The sequence below is a fragment of the Micrasema longulum genome, unplaced genomic scaffold (assembly GCF_059751315.1).
Source record: "Micrasema longulum isolate JH-2025_06_02 unplaced genomic scaffold, ASM5975131v1 h1tg000875l, whole genome shotgun sequence".
In the NCBI taxonomy this organism is placed as follows: Eukaryota; Metazoa; Arthropoda; class Insecta; order Trichoptera; family Brachycentridae; genus Micrasema; species Micrasema longulum.
The window spans coordinates 60,581-87,135 of NW_028278067.1; the positions used below are offsets into that span (position 1 = coordinate 60,581).

The 26,555-nt window shown below is 33.5% G+C and overlaps 1 protein-coding gene and 1 long non-coding RNA gene across 3 annotated transcripts in view; one reads left to right on the forward strand and one right to left on the reverse strand.

The window, feature by feature from the left end:
• Positions 1–5,113: 5,113 nt before the first annotated feature.
• The window catches only part of LOC148278474 (uncharacterized), a 31,029-nt gene continuing 9,587 nt past the window's right edge, over positions 5,114–26,555 (reverse strand). The window contains exons 4-5 of one of the 2 annotated variants that reach the window (XM_088231351.1): positions 25,239–26,444; positions 5,114–6,814 (exon numbers count right to left, since the gene is read on the reverse strand). In XM_088231351.1, the coding sequence (XP_088087477.1) occupies positions 5,286–6,814; positions 25,239–26,444 (2,735 nt within the window). In that variant the 3' untranslated portion in view covers positions 5,114–5,285. Of the gene's footprint in view, positions 6,815–24,627; positions 25,036–25,122; positions 26,445–26,555 lie in introns of those variants that run through there. The other variant, XM_088231353.1, reaches the window with a different exon arrangement.
• Positions 10,036–25,326, forward strand: LOC148278475 (uncharacterized). The gene is made up of 2 exons (XR_015823195.1): positions 10,036–10,361; positions 23,998–25,326. It is a non-coding gene; the product is annotated as an uncharacterized LOC148278475 (long non-coding RNA).

Consider the following 26,555-nt stretch of genomic DNA (forward strand, 5'->3'; position numbering starts at 1 on the left):
TAGTTCAATTATTATATTTAACTTATACGGTACACTACACCAAACTACAAAACCCCTTTCCCAATTGTGCATAGGACACTCAGCATACTTCAATCATCTGTTACATGTAGGTAAAGTGATTAATCTTACGCTTCAGTTATCAGTCCAGGGCCGTGATTATAAAGGCTATCTTCATCGGTACATACCAAGACGGTATACTTAATTTTTGTACTATCTCTATCTTCCTCGGTATATTCTACCGACTTGTCATCTCGACATCATATGATCGAACCCAACCAATGAATGCCCCTGAAAGTTTGGTCCTGGTTCTTTACTTCATTAAATTTTTTAATAGTTCTCATTTATATTTTAAAAAGGCTTCTGTGATAAAAAGTGATCACTTCAAAGCGATTTGTCCATAACATATCGCTAGCCCAAGGCTAAAGCGGTGAGATAAACCCAAAATGTTCAATTATGAGATACAGAGTGTGGTTTCCTAGGAAAACGGTGTTATCAACACCATTTAACACCGTTTCACTAGGAAACCACTCTCTAGTCGACGTTACGACGGCTGTCTACCGCATCACCGTTCACTACGGCCGTTAAAATACGGGCACCGCTGTCCTAGGCAACCCTAGCTTAATCTGTAATCTGTGGACAGACATGACGGTAACTTATCGGTCACAGGTTTTAAATGCAGGCTAGTAATTAGTGATGCTCATTAGCATTACCGATCGCCGAATAAAAACATTGTAATTTATGACACAAAGCCATGCCAGTACAAACATTGATCTAAACGAATGTATCAAGACAGAAATTAATAAGAAATCACCACAAAATTTTCGTCATTTTCTACTACGGCGGTGGCCGTTTTATAAATAAACCGGAATGCACAACATCAATAGGCTGTTTTCACACATGCCACGCAAATCCATACGACCCGATATTTTACCGTGCTTATTCTGCAAACGCATACAAAATCTGTTACCTTTTCACACGCGTTGTAAAATGAAGACGACCCAGTCTGCCAGACGAAAATCTGCCAAAATCTGTTGGGGTGTGCTTTATCGCAAACGATTATTATCAATATTAATAGTTCGAATAACCGAATCAGATTATTCCCGTAATCGACTTTTTATTTATGGATAATGCGTTGTTTTTTCAAAATACTTATGAAGTATGAAGAATGAAAGAAAAAATATTAATTAAAAATATATAATATAAATATGCCTATCCTTATAATGCATTGTTGTATAAACTAACTAAAAAAATACATAAAAACTTATGTATTGGACTCGTAATATTATTATTATTGTGAAAACTATTTTTTGGTCATTTCTCTTTAGAAAAAAGTGTTTTTTAATTAGATATTTTTTCTAATGTTTTTTGTTGTTATTACTATTAAAAAGAAGGGGATGAGAACTCCGGAACGATTTCATTTCTTAAGTATCAATTCGAATATTCGAATGTCGATTCGAAGTTACGGGATCATGTATATATATAAATATACATACAAATTTCATTTGTATTTTCAAAATTAAATACCTAGCTTCTTTAAAATTTCATAACCTTGATTCATTAACACACAGAAAAGATATCTTCGATCAGATCCTACTTTACAAAACTGTAAATAATAAATTTGATTCCCCAGAACTAATTTATCTACTTGCATACCGTGTCCGCAAAATACCGTATTTTACCTAAATCTGGTAAAATTCCCGTAAAAAACTGCGGTAATTTTACCGCCTTGCATCTCTAATTTATTGTGATACAAGTAAAAACCGTTTTGCTACCATTTATGATTGCAATATACGCATGTATGTACAAAGGATGAATGACAATATCCGACTAAGAACCTCCATATAATCTTCCAAACTCACAGGGAAAGGGGCAGAGAACGTAGTAGAGTTAAATTCAATGGAAATAATATACGAAATTGGAAATTTTAAGAGAAAAACTCATTTATCGACAAAAATACTGCATTTTTGTATGAGTAAAACCGATAGGAAGACCCACAGTCTTTAAAACGGTTTTGGGTATGTGGAGGAATGTACTCCCGCTCCGGGGAGTTACGCTCTCGGGAATTTTCCCGCAGTACATCATTACTTGCCCCTCCAGTACCTTATGCACCATTGGGTGCGAATAAGGGTTTGATGATGATGAATATAATGTCATTGTATTATTTTTAATGTTTGTAAATCTAACATTGTGGATCATCGCAATATACAATTTTGATTTGAGAATAAAAAATATTGTTTTGTGATCCACTGCATTTGTTTACACAACCGAATATATGTATTATGTATGTTTACTTGTTAAAAAACCCTAAAGAGGGAAATGTTTTGTAGCCGAAACTAATCAGTTGTGTGAACACATAAAGTGGTTTACAAAAAAAGTGTTTTTAATTATCTTTTTTTTTTGTATAATTTGATTGTTTTGGTAATTTTGTTGATAGTTGATTTTCTGCTTAGTAAAGTTTGCAGGCGTAAACAAGGACTCTTACACTCGCATAAGTTAATGTTTATTGTATGCAATTATTCCTTTATAATGTCAACATAATGATTCAAATAATATAGACATTCAAATTAACAATGCACTGGCCTATGCACCATTGGGTTCTGATAAGGGTTTGGTGATAATGTATTTAAATTTTACCGAAGTATGTATAAATTTATTTTAATATAAATAAATATCCGTTTTTATAAACGATAAATCGATATTATTATCGAAGCTAATTGAAACGAATAATGGCGGTACATCACTTTTCCACCAACACATTCATAAAAACTCTCTGAGATGTTCTTATGAATATTATAAAACCTGTTGATATAATCGAATATTTTGTATCCGATTTTTTTGAAAAAAATTGGTATTGATTTAAAAACAATATTTTCCGAATAATTAAAACTTAAAACTGCACTAAAAACTGCATAGTATTTATTTTATACCCTTTCTAATTTATATTATAAAATAATGGGTTATATTGTTCATTTTGTTTAAGTATACTCGTATGTATTTCATTAGTGTTTACATGTAGTTGACGAAAAATAAGTAGTGTATTTTTTTCTTTCAATGTTTCTGTATTTTATTTTTCATTGTTTGTAAACCAAATAAATAAATAAATGTCAGGCGGGATGGGATTGCTATGAAGACGATATATATTATTCAATAATACGCTAATTAGCAGCGCAGTTCATTTAATTTTCTGTGCAATTGACTTAACGGTTCCTAATTTATCATTTCATTTGTGAATACAAAATAGCAGATTTAAGATATATGCGAATATCTATAAGTAAAACATATGAACAAAATTTAAATAATAATACGTTGTGAATAAAAATATTCATTTAGTCATGTTTCTTACAATTAAAGGAACATTATGAAAATTTCATTAAATGTATTTAATACGTTTGTTATTTTTTTACTTGTCTAAATCACTCTAGAGCTAACAATATATTTGAATACTGAAAAATAACAGTGTTTTTTTTATTTAGCTGATGAAATAGTAAAACAAATCAATGCCACCTAAGCCAAATAAAAATATATCTATCTTTGCTCTTTTGCCAATAATTTAGAGTTCTGCTTAATCAATTTCAAATATGAAATTCAATTTTAAAAACACATGTTTGGTTTTTTATACAGAAACATAATTTTAGTTTAGTTTCATTAATTTATCATTTTTTGACACTAAATCTCAATTCCATAGAACCAAATTCCTGTGCATTGAAAGCTAAATACAAAACTATTGTGTTTATAAACAAAATGAACAAAAGTTTTGAACAAAGGGACCAAGGTTTTTTTCTAATCAGTATGAACTTGGATATGAAACTAGAAATAAAAATGAAGTAGGGCTGCCATTTAGTAAGAAAACGAAGACACAGAACTCGTTGATGCACCGAGCTGGACAGTTTAAGGAAATACCATTAGAAATAAGACAGGCAAAAAATACCTCCAAAGTATCGAATATTTCAATATAAATATATTGAAATATTAAAAATAAAAATATGAAAATAAATATATAAGTATACACTTTACACCATTTATATAAATAACATTAATAACTATCACTATCAAAAAGATCTAAGTTATATTTTTAATTGCGACACTTTTGGATTTGCTATTCGACTTTTGTGTTTTAATATTTATTTATAATTCGGAATGGTCAATACTTTCCAGATACCTTTTTCCGAACTTCGTTGAGCGAAACTTAGGTACATGAAGATTCCGTGAGTTACGCGTTTTTATTATTATTTTCGGAATATTATTTTATTATAAAATTAATTTATAGAAATACACCATTCCTTTCTCAACAGTCCCTTTGGTAAAACCTGTGTGAAGGAATATGTTTTTTTTTTTTTTTTTAAATAGTAATAACAAAAAACATTAGAAAAAATATCTGATTTAAAACACACATTTTTCTAAAGAGAAATGACCAAAAAATAGTTTTCACAATAATAATAATACTACGAGTCCAATACATAAGTTTTTATGTATTTTTTTAAGTTAGTTTATACAATAATGCATTATAAGAATAGGCATATTTGTATTATATATTTTTAATTAATATTTTTTCTTTCATTCTTCATACTTCATAAGTATTTTGAAAAAACAACGTATTATCCATAAATAAAAAGTCGATTACGGGAATAATCTGATTCGGTTATTCGAACTATTAATATTGATAATAATCGTTTGCGATTAAGCACATCCCAACAGATTTTGGCAGATTTTTGTCTGGCAGACCGGGTCGTCTTCATTTTACAACGCGTGTGAAAAGGTAACAGATTTTGTATGCGTTTGCAGGATAAGCACGGTAAAATATCGGGTCGTATGGATTTGCGTGGCATGTGTGAAAACGGCCGACCTATACCCCCTCGAACTCCTGTTTTCTCCCCTGCAGAAGTTAGCAACCATTCGGTTTATCAAATATTTTTTTTGTTTTGAAACGCTTGGTTCTAAATTTTTTTTTTTCATATGCCAATATGTATTCTTGCTCATACCGATTATTCGTATGTGACTGGGTTTGCCATACACGCCGTAGATTATATTATCGCAATTCTTTAGATCTATTTTTCTATCAAGATTATCAATTTATTGGTTAAAGGTAGAAATAATATAAAATATCAGTATCATATTTTTCAATGTAATTTTAATGCTTAAAATAGTAATTAATGCTACGTATCAAAATAAAAAAAATCTTAAAATTAGTAAAAACAGTTCTTAATCACTCATATTTAAACGTTATTTGAAATAATCTATTATCACAGGCGTTTCCTATCTATTAACATAAACTTCTATGAATCTAGTTAAAAGGGGCAATTAACACCCGGGTGTAAGAAAGCGCATTTGTCACCCTGACGACAAAATCCCTTTTTTTGAAAATGAGTACACAGTCTGTTTCCTCCTCCTCTGTTGTGGTTACTGCCCCCTCTCGGTGGCCCGCTCCATCCGTTAGGCCCCTTTCCGCGCCAGTGTCCGCGGTGGTTCGGCCGAATGCCTCCTCTATTCCCGAAGTTGAAGGAGCCCCCTGGCCCGCCCGGCCCAGGAGGACCCATAGGCCGCATTCCAGGGCCATTAGGAACAATGGGTCCCATTTGGACAGGAAATCCTGGTGGAAACATTGGGCCATTTATACCATCCATCATTGGCATTTCACCCCCTATTTGACCGGGGAACATAGGAACGGCTCCAGGTACGGGTCCCATAAACATCTCGGGGGGCATATTCATCCCCTCTGGCATCATCATGTTAGGGCCGTTCATTGGCCATTCTGGGGGCATTACTCCTGGTCCTGGCGGAAATACTGGAACTCCTTTGGGAGGGTTAAAACCAGCTCCAAATGGAGGAAGAGAATTAAACATACTCGGAACATTCATTACTGGAGCTATGTTGGCAGCTGGTGTAGTTTTAGGTTCTGGCCAAGGTGTATTTTGATAGTCACTAACGTTGTCATTACTACCGCTTACGTCATCTAAAGGAATGATGACTGGATCAGTTGTAGGATGAGTTTCACTATCAGGTTCAGCAGCAGTATCAGGGATCATTGATTTATTAAAATACATACATTGTAAAACTGATTTTTCACGAGCCATTTGCACATCCTTTTCTGTGCTATTCTTCCCGTATTCGATAATAGGCGCGTCAATGAGAATTAACATACGCCACTGCGTTCTTTCTTCCATAACGTCATCGGTGGACAAATTTCTCGCTTTTTGGAAAGATTCTCTTTCATGTACGCGTTCCATTTGTTTCATATCTAAGAACGTTTTTGTTACGTTGACTCTTTCAGTTTCGTCTAATTCGAAGTACTGTATTTCTTCCAAATTATGCTCGCGCCATTTTAATGATTTTTTCGGACCCTTTTTCTTATTAACACACAGAACACCCCTTAATCCAACAGGAGTTAAAGTCACATCCATCTTTATGTCATCTAATATATTTTCCAATTTCGGACTTTCTTCTTCGCTCGCAGACATATTTCTCGGAGGAGACAATAAAGGACTTTTCATTCTCATGGAGTCCGAGTCGTCATCGTCAATATCTCCCTTAGTGCTTTTTTCAGCTGCCTGTTTTGATGCAACAGGTTTATCCTTTTCTTCATCTTCTGTGTCGAGAGTATCTTGGTAAAAGCGCGGGGGAGTTGGCTTCGAAGATTCAGCGGCGGGGGGCGTTGATGGCTGAGCGCTGTTTGCGGGTGGAGATGTGGGTGGTGAGCCGTCATTCGTGATTTCTTTAGACGTACTAGTCCTTCTTTTGCGTTTTCTGGTGTCCTTTTTATTAGTTGCTGAAGCCGTAAGAGCATCCATGAACATGTCACTCTCCAAAAGAAAAGCAGCTGAAATAAAAAAGAAAACACGTTAATGAAATTCCGCAAATTGGGTAAACAATGGTAAAATATAAAACACAGTAAGTCTAATAACCAAGTACGAAAGCAATAAAATATGCATAGGAAGTGAAAATATTTTATACCTGAAAAATAAGTAAAAAATATTAGTAACAATTAACAATGATAAAATACAGAGCACAGTAAGTGGAAAATATTTTATGACTAAAAAATCAGTAAAATTATGCAGAACGAAACAAAACGATTCATAAACAGAGAACAATTTTGTATACATTTTATATAATTTAATTAATTATTATAAACATGGTACTTATGTTTTCCATAATAATATGCTGTAATAATGTACTACATATAATAATATACTAGAAATAATACTTGTTTTATAATATTACAAGAGGTACGTTTCAAACAATCGATTGCGAAAGTGATAGTTTCATTTTAGCAATTACACGATAAGATTCGTACACCTACATGGGCCTAATATTTGGAAATGAATTATTTAATAGAAAAAAAAATTCCAAAGATCGACCGCAAAAATAATTTTATCGTTATTTTTATTAGAGAATAAAATTTCAAATATTAGGTGTATAAATCTTATCGTGCAATCTACACAATGACGATAATCATATTGTATTAATGTGATTTATGTTAGGCATAATTACCTATAATTTAAGTTGCACCAAAAACATGTACGAGAAAAAATATTTATCTTTGTATTTTACAAGTAAAGTAATCACTAAAAATCAAAATCAATAAAAACCATACATTTATTAGGGTAATGATGGTCTCATTTGTAACATTCAAATTTAGAAAGTGGCATTTTGGAATTTCCACACAGCTATGTATATAAGAATTTTCAAGACCGAGAATTCAACCCTTTATGATGTATGTTAGGTTACATTTTAGGATATACATTTTTATTAAAACAAATATTTAACCTCAAAAAAATCTTTATTGACACTTAATAATATATTCGAATTAACAGCAGGTAAGATTTTTTAAAAAAATCTACCTTATAAAATATATGGTAAAAAACACATTATAAAATATATGATCAAAAACGAAATTCGTGGGTGAAAAAATCGTCCTAAATTATTAGCTTCAATAGTTTGCGGTCCCATAGGAATGTCGGGGACACCACCGCGCCGGATCAACGCAGCGGCCTGATGTTCGTCCCCCATTTATCACTACTTCTTATTTTCTAACACAGTTATTCAAGACTGGTTAAAAGTGGCCCGAAATTAAAATATTTGGATGAATTATAAGAACGCAAATATTTCTTTCGTATTAAAAAAGAACCTGGTTCAAAATCAAAGTTACTGGAATTGATTGGGCAAATAAAAAGTTTTGCATAGATCAAAGTTGAAATTATAAAAATTTCAAGTAAAAGTAATGTTAAAAAAAAACTTATATGGAAAACTAAATAGGGATTTGTTTTGAAGTTGTAAAAAAAGGGTGATAAAAGTATCGTAAATTTCACAATTTCTTTGATCACGCAGTTTTTATTTTTTTCTCGGAAAGTATTTGATTTTCTGTTTTCATATTAACATCATCTAATTATAATTCAAAATATTTTTTTGTTAACTGTAAATAAACTTAAACATTAATGTTGAAACTGATCAATTTATCCCCAGTTTATGGTATCAAATTAATAATTATACTAACGGGTTAGTAGCGTAAAAAAAACATATTTTTAAAGTCTCGGGAATAATTTTATTTATATTATATTTTAATTTAATTTTGGGACTTCTGCGAAAGATAAATATTTTACGTACAATTTAGCCAAGGCCAACTTGTTTTCTTTTTATATTTATTTATGAACCACTAAACTTAATGTTTTTTTTTTCAAGCATCCCAAAATTTGAATTGAAAGTATTTTTAGTTTGTTTCTTTGACAAAACCGAGTGAGGAATAGATCCGCTTCGTAGTGTAGTGGTTAGCGCGTTCGCCTACCGCGCTTGAGGTCCCGGGTTCGATTTCTAACAAGGTCGAAGAAATATTGGTTTGAAAGGTGATTTTACAATGCAATATTTAACTGTCCTTGGACTGGCAACTGAAGTGTAAGACTAATCACCTTACCTTTATGTTACACATGATTTGAGATACGCTACACTTGGTGTACTCATGCAGAACCCTATGCACCATCGAGTGCGGCATGATGACCATGATTCACAATATAAATTACTTTTTAAATTGCCTGAATCTGAATATTATATACGTATTTCACAGTGCAAATAATAAAAATAGAATCGTTTTAAAATATAATTATTTAATAATTAGGTTACAAACTATTAGCTTAGACTATACCCTGTCTGCGTAATCTATAAGTGTGAAAGCACTACAATTAATGATATGAATCATAAACGTATAAAACATGCGAGTCGTGGTCCTGTAAAAATAATTTATGCGCAGGAACAGCAGTAAATAAAAAAAAGAAACTGTTAACACTCACAGTGAAGAATAACTTTTAAAGATGCAATAAAAATAAGCGTGGGTAACACATGGTAAAGCATGGTAAAAAGTGACATAAAAATGTTAAATCATTACTGTCCAATTTATTCATAATTCAAAAGTTCAATGCATATTTTACAATAAACTTATTTGTGAATTCTAATGAGAAGAGTTCGATTCCTAACTCCTGACATGGCTAATACAAAATATTTGTGTGTTTATTTAGTGCAATATTTAATAGTACCAGGGGTGATATTCCGAACGCTCTCGTATTTTGTATGTAAATACACGAGATAAAAGTGTTTCCTACGGACGCGAGAGCGGTTTAGAATAGCACCGCAGGGCTTGTACTCCGAAGGCATTTACGGCGCGTTATGTCGCGTATTGACTGCCTGTTCATTGTTACAAGAATTTCCAAATAAATAAACCAGCCGCGTGATATCCGACGGAGAAAAGCCCATTTCACACATATTATCTTAATCTAAACGACACGGTAAAATTATAGTGGATTGACATTTATAAGATTCGTTTGTAATAATAATAATAATGTTTGGATAATTTATATAGCGCCATTTTTGTGAAAATCACCTTAAGGGCGCTGTACAATAAATACATATCCCAACACGTCTTGCTGCTACAGAGCGCATGGACGGTTGGGATTCTAGTTCCTCGTCTCCAATTATGATATATATGAGCTAGATAACAGAACGTCTTGCAGCTACAGAGCGCATGGACAGTAAGAAATCTAGCCCCTATTTACATTTTTATTTTTTTTAAAATTATTTGACAATGAAGTTTAGAGTTCAAGTGATATTTTAAAAACGAAATAAAAAGCAAATTTATAAAATTAGAATTTAGATAACAACAACTCTTGCAGCTACTGAGCGCATGGACGGTTGAAATTCTAGACCCCATTGTACCTATTTAAACTTGATAATCCATAATTTCGTTTTCTTTTTATCAAACTCCATAGTAAATGATATTAATGAAAATATCTATAAAAACGCCTAGGATAATATAGGTATTTTATTAGCGTTCTTATAATTTACCCAAATATTTCAATTATGGTGACCATTTTGAACGAGTTGTAAATAACTCACTATTAGAAAATGGAAATCAAGTTGGGGTAGAGAGGGGTTCGAACCTCGGACCTCTGATCCGGGAGTCCGCAACACTAGCCACGGGACCACAACCCGATTAAAATAATAAAGTAAAACTTAACAAGAGATTTAAACGAAAATTTTATCAAAATCGTTATTTTAATTTAGCGAGTACTCTAAGGTAAAAATCCTGCAAAAGGAAATCGACTGGACATTAGTCAGTCTCATGGTGTACTAGTTATTGCGTTTATCGGGGATTATATAAATAAGTAATTGTAAAACAATAAATATCAATCCACCGTATTGTATTTTATCATGCCGTGTAGATTTTTCCGTGGTGTAAAATGGGCCAATCATGCGATGCACGCAGTGGGCTCGTGGTTTGCACGTGACAGCAGTCCAGTCTCCGCGAATGTACTTCAGTACGTAAAACACGCTATACCGCACTATAATTGCGTTCAGAATACCAGTCCAGGACTAACACATTATGAATGCTTCCATTTAACAAGTTTAGTGATCAAGATACGCTGGCGTGTCGATGCAGTGGCCTATGCACCATATAATGCGGACAGGGGTACGAAAATGAAAACAAATATGTCATCTTGTGGTTTTTAGACAAGTAAATTATTATATATCATTATGGTTAGCCTACGTAGCGCCATTTTCGAAAAACAAAATGCTGTATTTACACGGTGAATACAACATTATATAAAAGAAAATATTAGGATCATAAATTGTGGCAATCCCAGTGCTCTCGAGATGCCGAGTTCGAATTTCGGTCGGAGATCACAATAATTCATTTTTTTTTAAAGAGCTTGGGTGTTGTGTGCTGTGATTAAGTAAGGGACTTTTAACTTGTACAAAAATTGACTATAATTTTATGAAGCGAATTTTATTATAATAATCACGATCACAGAAAGATAACCTGTTACAAGGCCCGTAATAGCTGTTTAACAGCCGTGTCGTGTACGCACGAATCAGAAGTCCAAACAGAAGTTCGAACCCCGCTCTACCACAACTTGATTTCCATTTTCTAATAGTGAGTTTTGTACACCTAGTTGAAAATAGCCCCAAAAATGGAGATATTTGGGTAAATCTTAACAAAGCAAATATTTGTTTAGTAAAATAATTACTTAGTAACTCTCTATCCTCTTTTTTTTAAATTTGCAATTTAATTGTGATTTAAAAAATGCATCAACAAAAAACTAGGACTAATTTAAAATAGTATTAGTATTCAGTGAACGAGGAAGTTCAGCCCTACGGGAAATTAGGCATAAAAATATGTTCTTACGCGCGGTAAAAAACAAAGCATTCAATTGTACAGTTATTAAACCACCGATCCGCGAAGTGATTTGATTCTGATATAAAATATTTCGAATATATCCAAATCTCTGTAGAGGATATTACGTAACCCACTAAGGAATTAATCCAGATAGATAGATGTTACAACATATGTAATACAGAGATATAATTAATTTTAAAATCTTGTAATATTTCATTTTGTCCGCTTCGTGATCTAGCGGTTAACGCATGTGCCTACCACGCATAAGGTTTCTGGACCGATTCCCTACAAGGCCGACGGGAATATTTAGGTATTAAAAAAATAACAGCCCATATCAATCTGCTAAGTTGTTTACAGGAAGGCATTTATTATTCGATTGTAAAATTCATAAAATTAATCTATGAAAATAGTAGTCGCACAGCAATTTGTATACGGAAAATTTCCATGGTAAGACTACTTTTTCAAATATATTTTGGGTTTTAATTTGAAGCAGACATTGGAAAAAAAAAAACAATATGGCTATTTTAGGGCCATTTTCTTGCAAATACATAGTCATAAATAACCGTGTCAGAAAATATTTTTTAAGGCCGTGGTAGAGCGGTATTCGAAGTTCGAATCTCCGATCCATGAGCTCGCGACACTACTACGTTAAGTTCGTATTACACGAGTCAGAAGACGGTACAAGATTTTGTGCAAGATCGTATACAGTTTCTTGAAAAATAATTATTGTGTCATTTTATTTGCTGTTTTACACGGGCAGTTCCTGGGAAAATTGCGCGTAAGCATGCGCATTACATAGATCTTTTCGGCGACACGACTGATAACGCGCAGTTCCACAGTGGACAAAACGAGCTATCATGTGATGCGACTACTGACAACTAACAATGTATTGTTCTGCGATGAACAAACTACAGGTTTCTAAAATAACACGCTGGTGACCCGAAAATCAATATTTCTAGAAAAGAAACGCAAGCGTTAAATTAAAAGGTGGAGTAAAATATTCACGCCACATTGTAAACAAATAAGAGCGATGATAAAAAAATTTACACGAGCAAAACAGTAACGCGCTAACAGTTAACAGTATGGCAAGGAACGCGCTCGCAGATTTTGTTTAAAACATTTGGTGAAAAATAGGGCGTGTTCTAATTTTCCGAAATTTAACCAAAAAATTCACCCAATTTGTGAATTACATGGGTCAAATCTTGTACCATTTTCTGACTCGTGTAATACGCACGACCCAGATTCAGTTTGTATTTTTATGTACGGTATATAAAAAATAAATATTTTCGTTCTTGTGATGTACCTAAACATTTTAATTTTGGGGGCCATTTTCAACGAGTTAAAAATAACTTATCACAAAACAGGGATCAAGTTGTGGTATAGTGGGGTTCGACCCTCTGATCCGCGAGTCCACGATACTAGCCATTAGACAGCAGCCCCATTAATATTAAGTACAAAACCGAGAACCTTTAGTTCTTATTTATCATCAACTGCACAGAGACAGTGTATCTTAGGCCCATTTCACACATATCGTCCCAGTCCACAAGGCACGGTTAAATTGAGGTGGGTAGGGGGTGGGTTATAATTTAATTTTTTTGTCACATTTAGTTTCTACTCGCAGATAAAAAAATTGCAAATGGAAATCGAGTGGAGGGTTAGTCGGCCTCGTGGTGTACTGGTTAATGCGTTTACCTGCCATTGAATAAATAATAATTAGGATACGATAAAAATTAAACCGCCCTATGTTACTTTATCGTGCCGGGTGGATTTTTACTGTGGTGTGAAAATAGTCTTAGGTGTGCTCTGACTGGCGACAAAATCTCTTACAGTATTTCGACTAATGTGTTTTTCCAAAACTAGGCAATACTGCTTGTATAGACGCACAATTTTAGTGAGAGTAAAGTTTGTAGTTTTAGAGAGCATAGAAGCCTCAAGTTAGTAAAAATTATTGGCGGAAGTTAATTGCAATTTATTATAGAATTCCACAAATTGGGGATAACAAGTGACCGGTTTCGCGACACCTTTGAGACCGGTATATTTTAGAACATAGACGCCGGTTTTCGACAGTATTGAAAAATCTGATTCAAAACGCGATATTGAAAACACCGATATTGACTTCTCTATTACCGAATTTTCGATATAAGACGAGTTTGATTTTAAAGTTTCAAACATCAAACGTGATTCCTTGTACGCCATTCCGCTCATTCAACCAATCAGAAATCGAAATGCTAAATTCGTTCAACCAAACTCCGTCACTATAAGCGTCAGTAGCTTCCTAGTCATCTTAGTTTGTTGACATTACTACTACAAGCCATGCTCGCCAGCAACACGCTGAATATTTTCCTTTTTTAGATTGTATTTAATGCCTACAGATTTGATTAAAAGATCCTAATTTTTGTATTATTTATTGTTATCAAATTTGTATTATTTGTTTACTTATTTTCTTACTTTCTCCGAATTTGAGAATATAAGTATCACTAGTCTTTTAGTTCAATAATAGCATAGAAGCTAAATAATTGTGTTCCACGTTTCATCGATATTAACCCTTTGCACTCCAGAACTGGTATTCCGAACGCTCTCGCGAGTGGAGAGAACCTTTCGCTTGCACGTAATTCACATACTAATTACGTGCTAAGCATTCTCTATACCCGCGAGAACGTTCAAAATCGCACCCCAAATTACTTTTTGTCACAGACAAATTCGGTCCAATAAAATCCTTGAAAGATTTGTATGCCCTATCACGTCTGATTCAAATAAATTCTTATTCATTTTGATAGATGCGTGACAAAAAGTAATATTGTGTTACGCGTAGAAAATTGCGCAATTAATATAATACATGCGTCCGAACAACTGCAATGATTACTCTAATAGGTACATAATCATCATCCGCATGGTACATAATCATCATCCGCACCTTATGATGCATAGGGCACTGCATTAGTACAACAATCGCAGGGTATCTTGATATTTTTTAGGGACTGAGAAATACTCTAGTGAATAAACACTTTAAATAAATATTTCATGCCAACCTTGTCGGGAATCGAACCCGAGACCTCTTGTATGGTAGACAAACGCGCTGACCACTACACCACGAGGCCGGTCTCTTAGGTACTATAACCACTCGCTAAGAAAAAAAAAAAAAACCAACAGTCGCAAACAGAGTGCAGTAGATTAACATCTTTACTTTTTTTGGGTGCAAGTTGTAAGTAAAAAACCGTGAAATACAAGCAAGTTTGCGTAAGCTAAATATGAGTTGTGTTTTACCCTGCCCTGCTAAGACACGGTGGTTACGAATCTGCACGGTTCGTAACGAGCGTAAAGCATCATCTACTGGTACATTCATTTAGACTTATCTGCGCGGTCTAAATCGACACGTCGGAAACCGCGTTTCCACTGAACACTTCCTTGCATACAATTGTTTTCTTCTAAACATGTTCAGTTATAGGTTACCGATGAAGATACTTTAAATGTTCATGCAAATATACTCATTTTCGTACACAAATATCGATTTTTCTTTATAGACAGTCGAAGATAACTCTGTTAACTTCCCCATTCTAATCGGGGCCCTGTGAATCAAGGATGTTTGAATCCAAGTTGAACAACAAGTCATATGGCCAATTAGACTCCTCTTTCTTAAAAAGTATAAAGACATACGTGAGTGAGCACATCCGTTTGATATAATCAGGACTGAGGAGACTACTGTTAGAGATACGAGCGTTTGATGAAAACTTATCTCGCGGTTTAACGATGAAAATTAAAACTGTCCTTTTTTTGATTGGTTTACCCTCTATCGATCGCGTAGCATTTGGTGTCATTGGGGCATGATGGTTTTTATCATATTCTTAGCCCGTCAAATCAAGGAGAATTTGATACCCTAGTATTCTACTTTTCCACTTTTGTAACTCTCGTCATTTCCGATTTATCTTTTACATCAGCGTTTATAGATTTAGTCCGTTTCGAGCTAACAATTGATTCATTTCCTCCCATTTCTTTGCTGCGCATCAATTGTTTGTCTGCGTGAATTATCTTTTTTTAGGGGTTTTGACTTTATATGACGTTGACAAAATCTTATTTTGAGAAAATACCACTTAACTTTAACAAATAAGAGTTATCCCACCAACGCGTGAAAACGCTGCTTAGTACATAGTCGGTTTATAATTTAAGCCAGAGGTCTTTAAACCACAGCTCGCGGGCAAAGATTCTCCCGCGGACCTGCCTTGCATTCCAGTTTTTTTTTTTCTTTGAACAGTTGTAAATATTTTTCTTTATTTGTATCCAAATATTGTTTACTGTATAATAAACGTTCGACTGTTATGTATGTACGAATAATTGCTATGGCTGGCCAAGTAGTGGACCCGCTGCTTGTTATACCGAAATACATTGTTTAACAGTAATATTGGTGCGCTGTACTTCTAGGTGTTTTGGCCGACTGTTTTTTTAGTCAAATTGCGATTGACAAATTACCACTCTGGATGAGAGCACGTTTATTTATCATACTGATCCTCTCACTTAAAGTGCAGAGGGAACGGGGGTAGAATGCCGCACAAGAGCTATCAATTTCGGTATTTCTGTGCCATAAGGCCGGTTACACGTAGACAATATATTATTTTGTCCCAGGACTTGACCTTTGTCCACGTGTAAACAGCAATTGTAGGACAAAAAATTGTCTCAAGACATCGCCACCGAGATAAGACGGGCAGGGCAGGCTATCTCCGCGGAACAATGACTACCCCCAACACTGCACGCGGCGTCCTCGTGTGCGGCGAACACGTGCGGACAGGACTTTGTAACAATGGCGATTTGCTTGACGTGAACGCGTTGCTGCTGAAAATGACGGCAGAAATTCTTTTTTATTTAGTTCGTCCTTCACATCTTGGTATAAAATTGATAATATTTTTCGTGAATTCGCTCATAACAAACGCCGTCGTGTATTCATTTTAGCAGTGCCCACGTGTGAATTGCGGCCGAATTTTCGTATTGTCCCAGTGTTCTGTCCTGCGCGGTCAAGGCTGTTCACGGAGACGATATGGTCATGTCTATTGTATTGTCCACATGTAAACGGCCGTTTACCCATTGGGTGAATAGCGGGATGGGATGTAAATGAACGCCACACCACTATATATTTTTATGACCTCGCTTCCTCTACATTTATGCATCTTCTCATGCATCCATGTCGATTATTCTGACTTTTCCATCTCCAAGTACCAGTTGCATTTGGTCGTGTTATGTCCTTAGTTTTCTACATCCGTCAACGTTCACATTGTAAATCTTTTTTCCGTTTTTTCGGTCTAAATGTTCAATCTCGATAATGCTGTTCTTAGCAATACATTCCTAATATATAAGCATTTTACCACACATTCGCCTAAAATCGCATTAGGCCTACATTCATTCTTGTTTTTCCATTTCTAACGAAGTCGGTACCAATACTGTACACCCCTGAGACAAATAAAAATAAAAAATGCCCAAGGTTGATTTTAGCACACCCAAGTAACTTTTTTTAAAATTCTATATTCGGCAATGTACTAAAGTAAAATCAGAAATCGTATTTCAAGGTGGAATTTAATGATTCTGTTAATATTGTATTAAATGCGTGAATTATAAACAATAGTATGAGTTAAATCAATTATTTAAAATTACAAAAACTTTTTAATTTCCGCGAATTCATCTCGACGCCGCGCGCCGCCGACGCGACGTCACGAGTACCACAGTTATTGCGTGCTGCATCGTCCGTAAGTTTGTTTACGTATGCATAAACGCATTTATAGCGCGTATTTAGTACGTAAATTCAGGCAGAGAATACACACAAACATAACTGCTTCCTACACATTCATATATGCGCGCCGATTAATTTATGACAATATGTCTACTTCTTAATTTATTCGCATTCTTGCCTATCACATTTAGCAATATTCATGTCATAAAACAAAACTACTGTTTTTATTTTAAAATTATAGTAATTGTTAAAAATCGAAATAAATAGTAACAACTTTTAAAACAGAATCTTTCTTGTATGAAGGAATACTTTTTTAAAAAACTTTAACTTCTTTTAATTTTTAACTATTACTACTGATCAAGCAGCAACCCGACTTTAGTCGCGCGATTTATTTATTCATTGTTTCAGTTATAAACAAAGATTAACGATAAAAATAACGTGACCTCACCGGGGTTAGCCGTGCCGAGGAAATTGAATGGTGAATTAAAAAAAATGGGTTAATCTTTAGTTTATAAGAGTATTGTTACGAATTTAGATAGGTACTTAAACTGCTCTCATATAATATGCAAAAAGGAAGCTTTTCGACAAAAATCACAAAATTAATTAAATTAGATAATGTTTTATAAGAAATTCCGAACCATTTGATATAAAGCAAAAAGCAGCATTTTTTTAAATTTAAATTTGATAAATAGTAAAAAGTTTCTTTATCTCAAAATATGGTTTTTGTAAATGGCTGCCTTTTGCTTACGTGGGCAGTACAGTGCATCGACTTAGGTGATATTTTTCGTTAAAAATTGATTTATTATTTTTATCAAATCAAAAAAAGCTTTCTAATTTATTTTGACCGAACCAAAAGCCGCGTTTTTACTTTTTAAAAATTAATTTAGCGAACATTTTAGTCGATGTTATAAGTAATGATATTCTTTGATATAAGAATATAAATTGTTTTTTTTTTTCCTTGAATCAGTTCGAAAAATCGAGGTAGTAAGGCCGCTTTGCGCTAAAGCTAGGGTTCCCTAGGACAGCGGTGCCCGTATCTTAACGGCCGTAGTGAACGGTGATGCGGTGGACAGTCGTCGTTACGTCGACTAGAGAGTGGTTTCATAGAGAAACGGTGTTAAATGGTGTTGATAACACCGTTTTCCCAGGAAACCACTCTCTAGGCACCGTTACGACGGCTGTCCACCGCATCACCGTTCACTACGGCCGTTAAGATACGGGCACCGCTGCCCTAGGAAACCCTAGCTTAAGCGTGCATGAGTAAAGAGCAAACTGTAACGTGTCGATTACAACTTCACGTAACCTACTATAGTCCTTAAAATATAGCTTGATTAGAAATACAGTTTTTAGCAAAAGTGACGACATTACTTTGTAGTAACGTCTAAGGAGTGATTTATATTGACACACGAAAAACCATTCGTATCTGGCATGATAATTTATATTTTTAATACAATGATTGCCATATGAATAAACATAAATGTATAAAATCAGCTTTAAAACTAAAAATAAACCTAATTATTAACGACGTTCTTACAAGGTTACATCACTTTGCAAAAACGTTAGAGATGGGACAAATTGATCAATGTAAATTGATCGAATAAAAAAATAATTTATTTGATATTGTTCATGAAAAAAGTAAAAATGTTTCATTTTTGCGTTATTATATCAATTTTCGGAAACAGGAGTTTGATGTTTGCATGAAAAGAACTGATAAAATCGATTAGATTAGATTATGATCAGTGATTTCCCGTCACTAGTGACATTAGTTTGGCAAGCGTTCTATAAAGCTCGGGTTTCCTAGGACAGCGGTGCCCGTATTTTAACGGCCGTAGTGAACATTAATGCGGTTGACAGCCGTCGTAACGGTGACTAGAGAGTGGTTTCCTATAAAAATGGTGTTGATAACACCGTTAAAAAATAAAACCACTCTCTAGTCACCACTACGATGGCTGTCCACCGCATTACCGTTTACTACGGCCGTTAAGATACGGGCACCGCTGTCCTAGGAAACCCTAGCTTAAGGATTGAAATGTTTTCATTCGGGCAAACTCTATCGATTAACTTGTCGTATGATCTCTGTCCAGTTCCATTCGTAAACCTACTACAGCCGAATGTCAGCGTATCCGGAAATGTAAAAGAGAAAGTAGCGACCCGCGGATCAATGAACGTAGCTTAAAAATGTAGTTAAATAAATCATTTTTTGATCGAATCCTAAAATATTAATTTTGATAATTAAAAAAAATACTAGGATTTTACGCGTTTAAATAATACGAAATAATGATAAAATTATTTTTACAAGAAACAATTAATTGTTGTATAATCAAACTAAACATCGTTGGCTTTGGGAAATCACAAATAATTTTAAAGAGTTATTTCAATACTTTTTGTAAAAAAAAAAAAACACAAATACGAAGGCGACTACCAAAAACACTTCTCAATTATCGATGCATATGAGCAATCAGTTGGATAATCGAATAATTATTAATCGGTAAAGTACATCCTTAATTGGACGTAGTTATGCAGAAAGCGCCCAACCCGCAATATGATAAAAATTAGCTTAATGAAGATTTCGATAGCGTGCTGAAAACGTCCAAGCTCCAAGTGTTTTACTTATTTGCCAAATGAAAACATTAAAATAAAAATACGAAAAAAATAAAATAAAAAAAGAGCTGCAGAAAACAGTCAAACCACTTGGACGATTTTAGTGTTAATATAACAGTGATAGCCGTAATGTGGGTTAGAAATTTCGTTAATCGGAAAAAAAATAATAACACTTGGAGCTTGGACGTTTTTAGCACATAAAGATGACGTAGTATGCTATTGAAACAACCATTACTCATTTTTAGCATTTTGAGGGTTGGAAGCTTTCTGCATAACTACGTCAAATTAGAAACGACCAAATTTTTATTTGTTCAAAATTTGGATAAAATAACTGCTAATATTTGGCTTTAGCGCCTGGTTCATATTTCGTAAGCTAGTTGATAAAGTACAAATCAAATTCCAAAAACGAATTTGAAACCCAAGACTAAGAAGCAAAATTACAATGTACAAAAAAAACTGAGGTACTAAGACGTGCAAGTTAATTGGAAATCGAAAATAACATGGAGCGTTCAGATATGATTGCGCTATGCTTGTATAGAGCGTAATTATAAGGAACTAAAATATGTAAATTATACGTCCAAAAGCGGTCTCATTTTACAAATTCGTATTTTAACTAAACAAAAATTGTTCTCCTCACTGTCAGTGCGCGTAGATTCACGCGTGATGCGCGAGGGTTGTGTTTTGCTTTCACGGAAAAGTAATGGCCCGTGCTCCATTAGGTGCATATAGGCCGAGATGTACTAATGGGAAATGTACAACTACATAAAAGAGTGGGTACTTTAATAGTTCCACTGTCTAAAGGCAGCCGCACTCAACTTGCGGTCCGCCAAGCTTTTATGTGCGGCCTGAAACGCATTTATTATCAGGAACGTAATTTAAATTTCCTTGTATTCTATGTTTTGAATATGTTCAGATACGCGCGAACAATCATTGCTCGCTGCGAACCGACACCGGCGGTATACAGATATGACGGAAAAAATCATTTAGGGAAAAAATACGCTGTCAATGTTTGAGCTGGTATGCTGATAAGGAACCAGTATTAACATCATTACGTTTCAGTTTTTTCACAAAAAATATTTGTTTATTTATCAAATAGCAGTGCCCTAATCTTTAATCAAACAGTTTTAACCAACAGGTTTTAACCAATACTGTTTTTTTTTTCCACACCATTGCAGTGCCCTATGCACCATTAGGTGCGAGACGGGAATGGTTATGTTTTTTTCCTATACGTATTTTTTTTTGTCATATCTATAATGTTGCGGCCCGCGCAACTTAGCATACATAATATGTAGCCTGAAGAAAAAAAGGTTGAGTATGACTGGTCTAAGGCTTATTAGTATCAACCATTGATCTGTTTTGACTTTTCAAAAACATTAATTTTTTCGTAAATTAATTTAATCCTGTCTGTAGAATTATTATATTTTTTTATGTAATTAAAAATCTATTGTATTCCATACCTGCCCAATCCCATACATGGATAATTAAAAAGTTTTCCATTTTTGCAATGGAATATCAATTAAGCATTTATTGTTTAAGATGCAACGAAAACACCCAAGTCAACTTGTTCCAATCATTCCCCAATGTCTTCACATGCTTTTGTTTGTTTTACTGTGTCAAATCTTCCTCCTGCGCTTCTTCTCACATCTGACGAGGGACAGCGAAAATATTTTATATGAAAATGGGAAAACTTCAAAATGGCAACAAAAATGCCAATTATAACAGGGTGCTTTTCTACAGTCAGAAAACTTCCCTCTGTATGTACATGAATGTGGGCTTTAATTATTTATTAAGTTTAAATAGTATTTCTAAATCAATAAAACATTTATAAAAAATATTATTATTTATTGCCTATTGACATTTGATATTAAAATATAATTAATTTAGAGGAACTTATTGAGTAAATTATTTTATAATTTGGTGTTTCTTTTGGAAACAAATCTAGGAATTTTATTGAAAATAATTTAGAAACGATTATTGGGCGTCATTTACATGGAGGTAGCTCTATAATTCCCGCATTCTACCCTAGAGCATTTACCTTGTCCAGGGGTACTACAACCCTTCTCCAGCGAGGAGATATCATATAATTTTTCTTTTTTTTAATGAAAAAAAGTATTTTACACTTGTGACACTCGGTAGTAGTAGAAAACATATCTTTTATTTTAAGTGTGAAGAATCCTTCCTTTTATGTTTTTAAATTCATTCGCTCCTTGACAACACTTCTAAATTATGTTTACCAATTCAACTAGAATCAATAAATCTGTGGAAAGATATTTAGGATTCCAGAACTGATTTCTTATTTTTACAAATTTAATTATTGTCTAGTACTACTTTTGAGTTTTTCAAAAAATAAACTTCACAAACGTGTAGAGTATGAGAGCTTAGAAGTATGTAATATTGAATAGTGTCAATTAATTTCTTTGCATTTTGTGTGTTAAAATAATACTGAGTTTAAATTTCTAACCCAAATGCAGGAAACTGATATTACACCACGTGATTATTTTTTTATTCCACTAGTTTCCTGTTTCTTTATGAACAGCCAATCTTACTAAGAGAGCCTGTGTGGTAAAAATAAGATTATTAACTAAGCTGATATATTTATCATAATATAGTTAATATCCCCTATTTTAAGCGTCCTGGCAAAACTATACTTAAGAAATTATGTTTTGATAAGAGCATAGTTAATATTGAATATTGCATTGTGCAACCGTTGCACTGAGGTTTCAAAGTCAATTCTAGCGGGAAATCGGGTTATTTATTAACTATTTTTAATTCCAATTATTTTTTACATAATATCTTTAAAAATAAATGGAGCATCATAAACCAAGTCAATTACCCACATGGCAACAATGCTAACGCGATGCGATGTTGCCAAAGTTGCTAATGAAGGCACCAAACATTCTTCATTGTTTTAATCGTGTTTGCATTCCCAAGTTGACAACACCTTTTTAGCAAAGCGTTAGCATTATTGTTTGATTTTACGTTATGGATATTTTGATTGAAGGTATGTTCGTAATAATTCACTTTATTATATTATTTTGCTTTTTTATTTCATAGGCTTAAGGGGAAATAACAAAACAGTGAATTATCGGATTATTAAAGTTTATCAACTGAGTTTGTGAAGGCCTACAAAAATATCCCCGAGACACCCGATCAATATTATTATTTTATTTTATTGAGTGATATATATGTTATAAAATCCATAAGAAATTAGCTGCCAGAAATTGCCTATTTAGAATGTATGTTACTTTTTATTTCAGATTGCTCAATTTCTCGAAGAATCTTGTTTGACATTTGGCAAAGGGGAAATAATAAAATTAAAGGAAAAAATGTTTTGGCTCAAATTTTTCAATAATTACAACTTAAAAAATTTGATAAAGAGACCGTTATGTCTATAAACAAAAAAAATGGAGTTTTGTGGCACATTAAGATCGAAATAAGTCGAAAGTAACGGAACACTACAAATATTTATGAAAAAAAAGTGGTTGAATGCTAAAATTTATTTTTCTGAATTGATTTCTAAAGAGATTCCTTACATATCAGAACTACCACCTATTTCTGGAAATACCAGCAGGAAGTAATCTTTTGGTAATTATACGAAAAAAACTAAGCGAAAAATAGTAAAGCCTATTCTTGAGTTGGTGTCTGGCGACGAGTTAATGTACGCTGCACAAATTAGTTTAAGATCTGCGGGAAGCAGAGATGCTGCAGCAATGATTGAGGAGATTACGTTTTCTCCAAAGAGAGTAACTAAAATAAAAAAAGCATACAGAAACTCTCCTAGGCCGGTTAAAACTTACTCATCTGAAAAAGCACTAGCTTTGTTTGCTGACGCAAAACTTACTAAACGACAGTACATGCTCATTCAATTCAGTTTTGAATCGGATTGTGGTCCCGTGGCTAGTGTTGCGGACTCACGGATCAGAGGACCGAGGTTCGAACCCCACTCGACTCCAACTTGATTTCCATTTTCTAATAGTGAGTTATTTACAACTCGTTGAAAATGGTCACCAAAATTAAAATATTTGAGTAAATATTAAGAACGCTAATATTGCTTTTTATTAAAAAAATTTTTTTTTTAAATCAGAAGCCAATGCAAGAAATTCACATTTCTTTAATAAAACAAGTATTTCATATAATAAATATTGCAGTTTCTGTATTTTAAAAATTTTCAAACCGTTAATTACCATTTTATTGTATATTTGAGAAATTTCCCGTCAGAATTTAATTTGGGACCTCTGTGCGTTGAAGCATAAGCGTATATTTTTCTTGGTGGTGGCTTTTTTTGGATTCAAACGAGAGTTACCAAGCTGTCCTTTATTTCCACAGATTTTTATTAAACAGACCATTTTTGTTTAAAACATTAAAACAAAAACAAGTATATTTTTTCATAATTGAATTACGTCTATTTGCAAAATAAGTATGCAATGTATACATAAAATTGTTTTTAAGTTAATTTTAGAAAATAAAAACAATTGATGCAACACAAGAGCAAATAATCACATTATTTCTTAATTGAGATTTAATGAAAATTGTGAACATTAAAAAATAAAAAAAAGCTTACAATATTTAGGGAAAATATTTACACGAAAGTATAAATATAGATCTATAATCAGGTGGGTGCCTAGCCTGGATATAAAATCCAAAAAAGACAACACAATTTAATCATTTTCTGATATAATTCCATACAGGTACAGATACATAACAACGACTGAATTTGAAAATAAAATTTTAAAGATATTATAATGTTGAACTTGATTAAAAATTATTACAAATGCTTTTAGTAACCTAACTATTATCTCGTAATCAAATACTCACACGCAGAATGATGTAAAGTCACATTTCTTCAGGTACAGGAGCATGGATTCTTATCAATATTTCCAAGACCTATTCACGAGAAAGTTTTTTTTACACTAAGTTGTGAAGCAATATTTAAATACACTTGTATTTAAATAATGTTACCAAACTTGCATATGCTGCAATAACATAGTTTATCCCAGATATATAAACTTACTGATGGTACATGAAGAACTTCGCAAGTCCCAGCAAATTGATTGTCTTGAAGATACTGTTGGAAAACATGGTTAGGAAAACAAAAATATCACTGGAGCTAGTTTATAATCTTATTGCTTTCGTACTAACTCATTAGACTTACCAAGTCACAAAACTCATGTATCATGAGAGCAGCTTGGCCAATAGGGTCAGTATCTGAAAACAAACAACTAGTTAAATTTTTCAGTAAAGTTTTGATATATATATGAAAATACTTACGTTTTGGTTTAGCAGGTATTAGTTTTATAGCACCGGGTTTCTCTATATTCTCCAAAACTTTTGCCTTCTTTTCTGGAGGTGCTTCAGTTGAATGTACAGGAGAAGATCTTTTGAGTATCACGGGAGGTGGAGTTACTACAGGAGGAATAACTTTTTTGACAGACCCACGCGGTGGAGGGGGCTTTGCTTCCTCTTCTAAACCATGGGATCTAAATTTGGAATGAAACATTTTGACTGTTTTTGGTCTACTTGGATCATTGGGTTTTCGAACTTCAATAGATATGGATGGTTTGTCTTTCTTAACATCAGTTTTATCTGTGGTATTAGATTTTTTTGGTATTTTACCCAATTTACTTAAAGGAGAAATATTTTTGGAATCTTTAATTTTATCTAATATATCTTTATTTTTGTCAACATTTTTAAGTTCTTTAGATTTATCTCTACTTGTGTTATCCTTCGTATCACTAGATTTATGTCTTTCTTTATCTTTACTATATTTCTTAGATGAATCTTTTTTAGGGTCGTTATCTTTCCTGGAATCGCCATCTTTTTTGGAGTCGCTATCTCGTCTAGAGTCACTTTCTCGTCTAGAACCACTTTCTCTCCTGTGATGTCCATTGGATTTAGAAGAACTTCTAGAATGTGAAGAACTCTTTTTTGAACTAGACCGGCTAGAACTAGTGCTTCTACTTTTATGAGATTCTTTCTCTTTGCTTTTATCGCTCTCTTTGTTTCCGTCACTTTCTTTATCTTTGAGACTTTTTTCAGAATGAGATTTTTTATCTGAATTTTTTTTATCAGATTTTATAATAGGTTTTGGAGAATCTAACAATTTTTCACCTTGACTGATTGGATGATTATCAGAATCGGAAGACATAGCATCAGATAGTTTGTGATCCTCATTTTTAATTTTGTCATCAATTTTCGACACCACTTGTTTACCATTTTTAAAACATATTTTAAATGGCGGAATAGGTTCATTTTTTATTTCTTCATCAATAGAAGGAAGTTCTTCTAAATGAGTTTCATCCTTTTCATCTCTAACGGGTTCTATACAGTTCTGATCACTAACATGATTATTTATAATTATTTCTTCAGGAAATTCAGGAAGGGGGGGTAACTCAGATGCTATTAGCGGTGGAACCACTTCACCTTTTACAACTCTTAACCAGCGCTCAACTAATTTAGAGGCCAAAAATTGCACACCTAAAAAAAAAAGACTTTAAAATAACAATAAAATAATAATGTATTGGCAGATTTTAGAAGAAAAAAAACAATAACTTAAATACTTGTAATGAGCGCATAAACTAGAACATA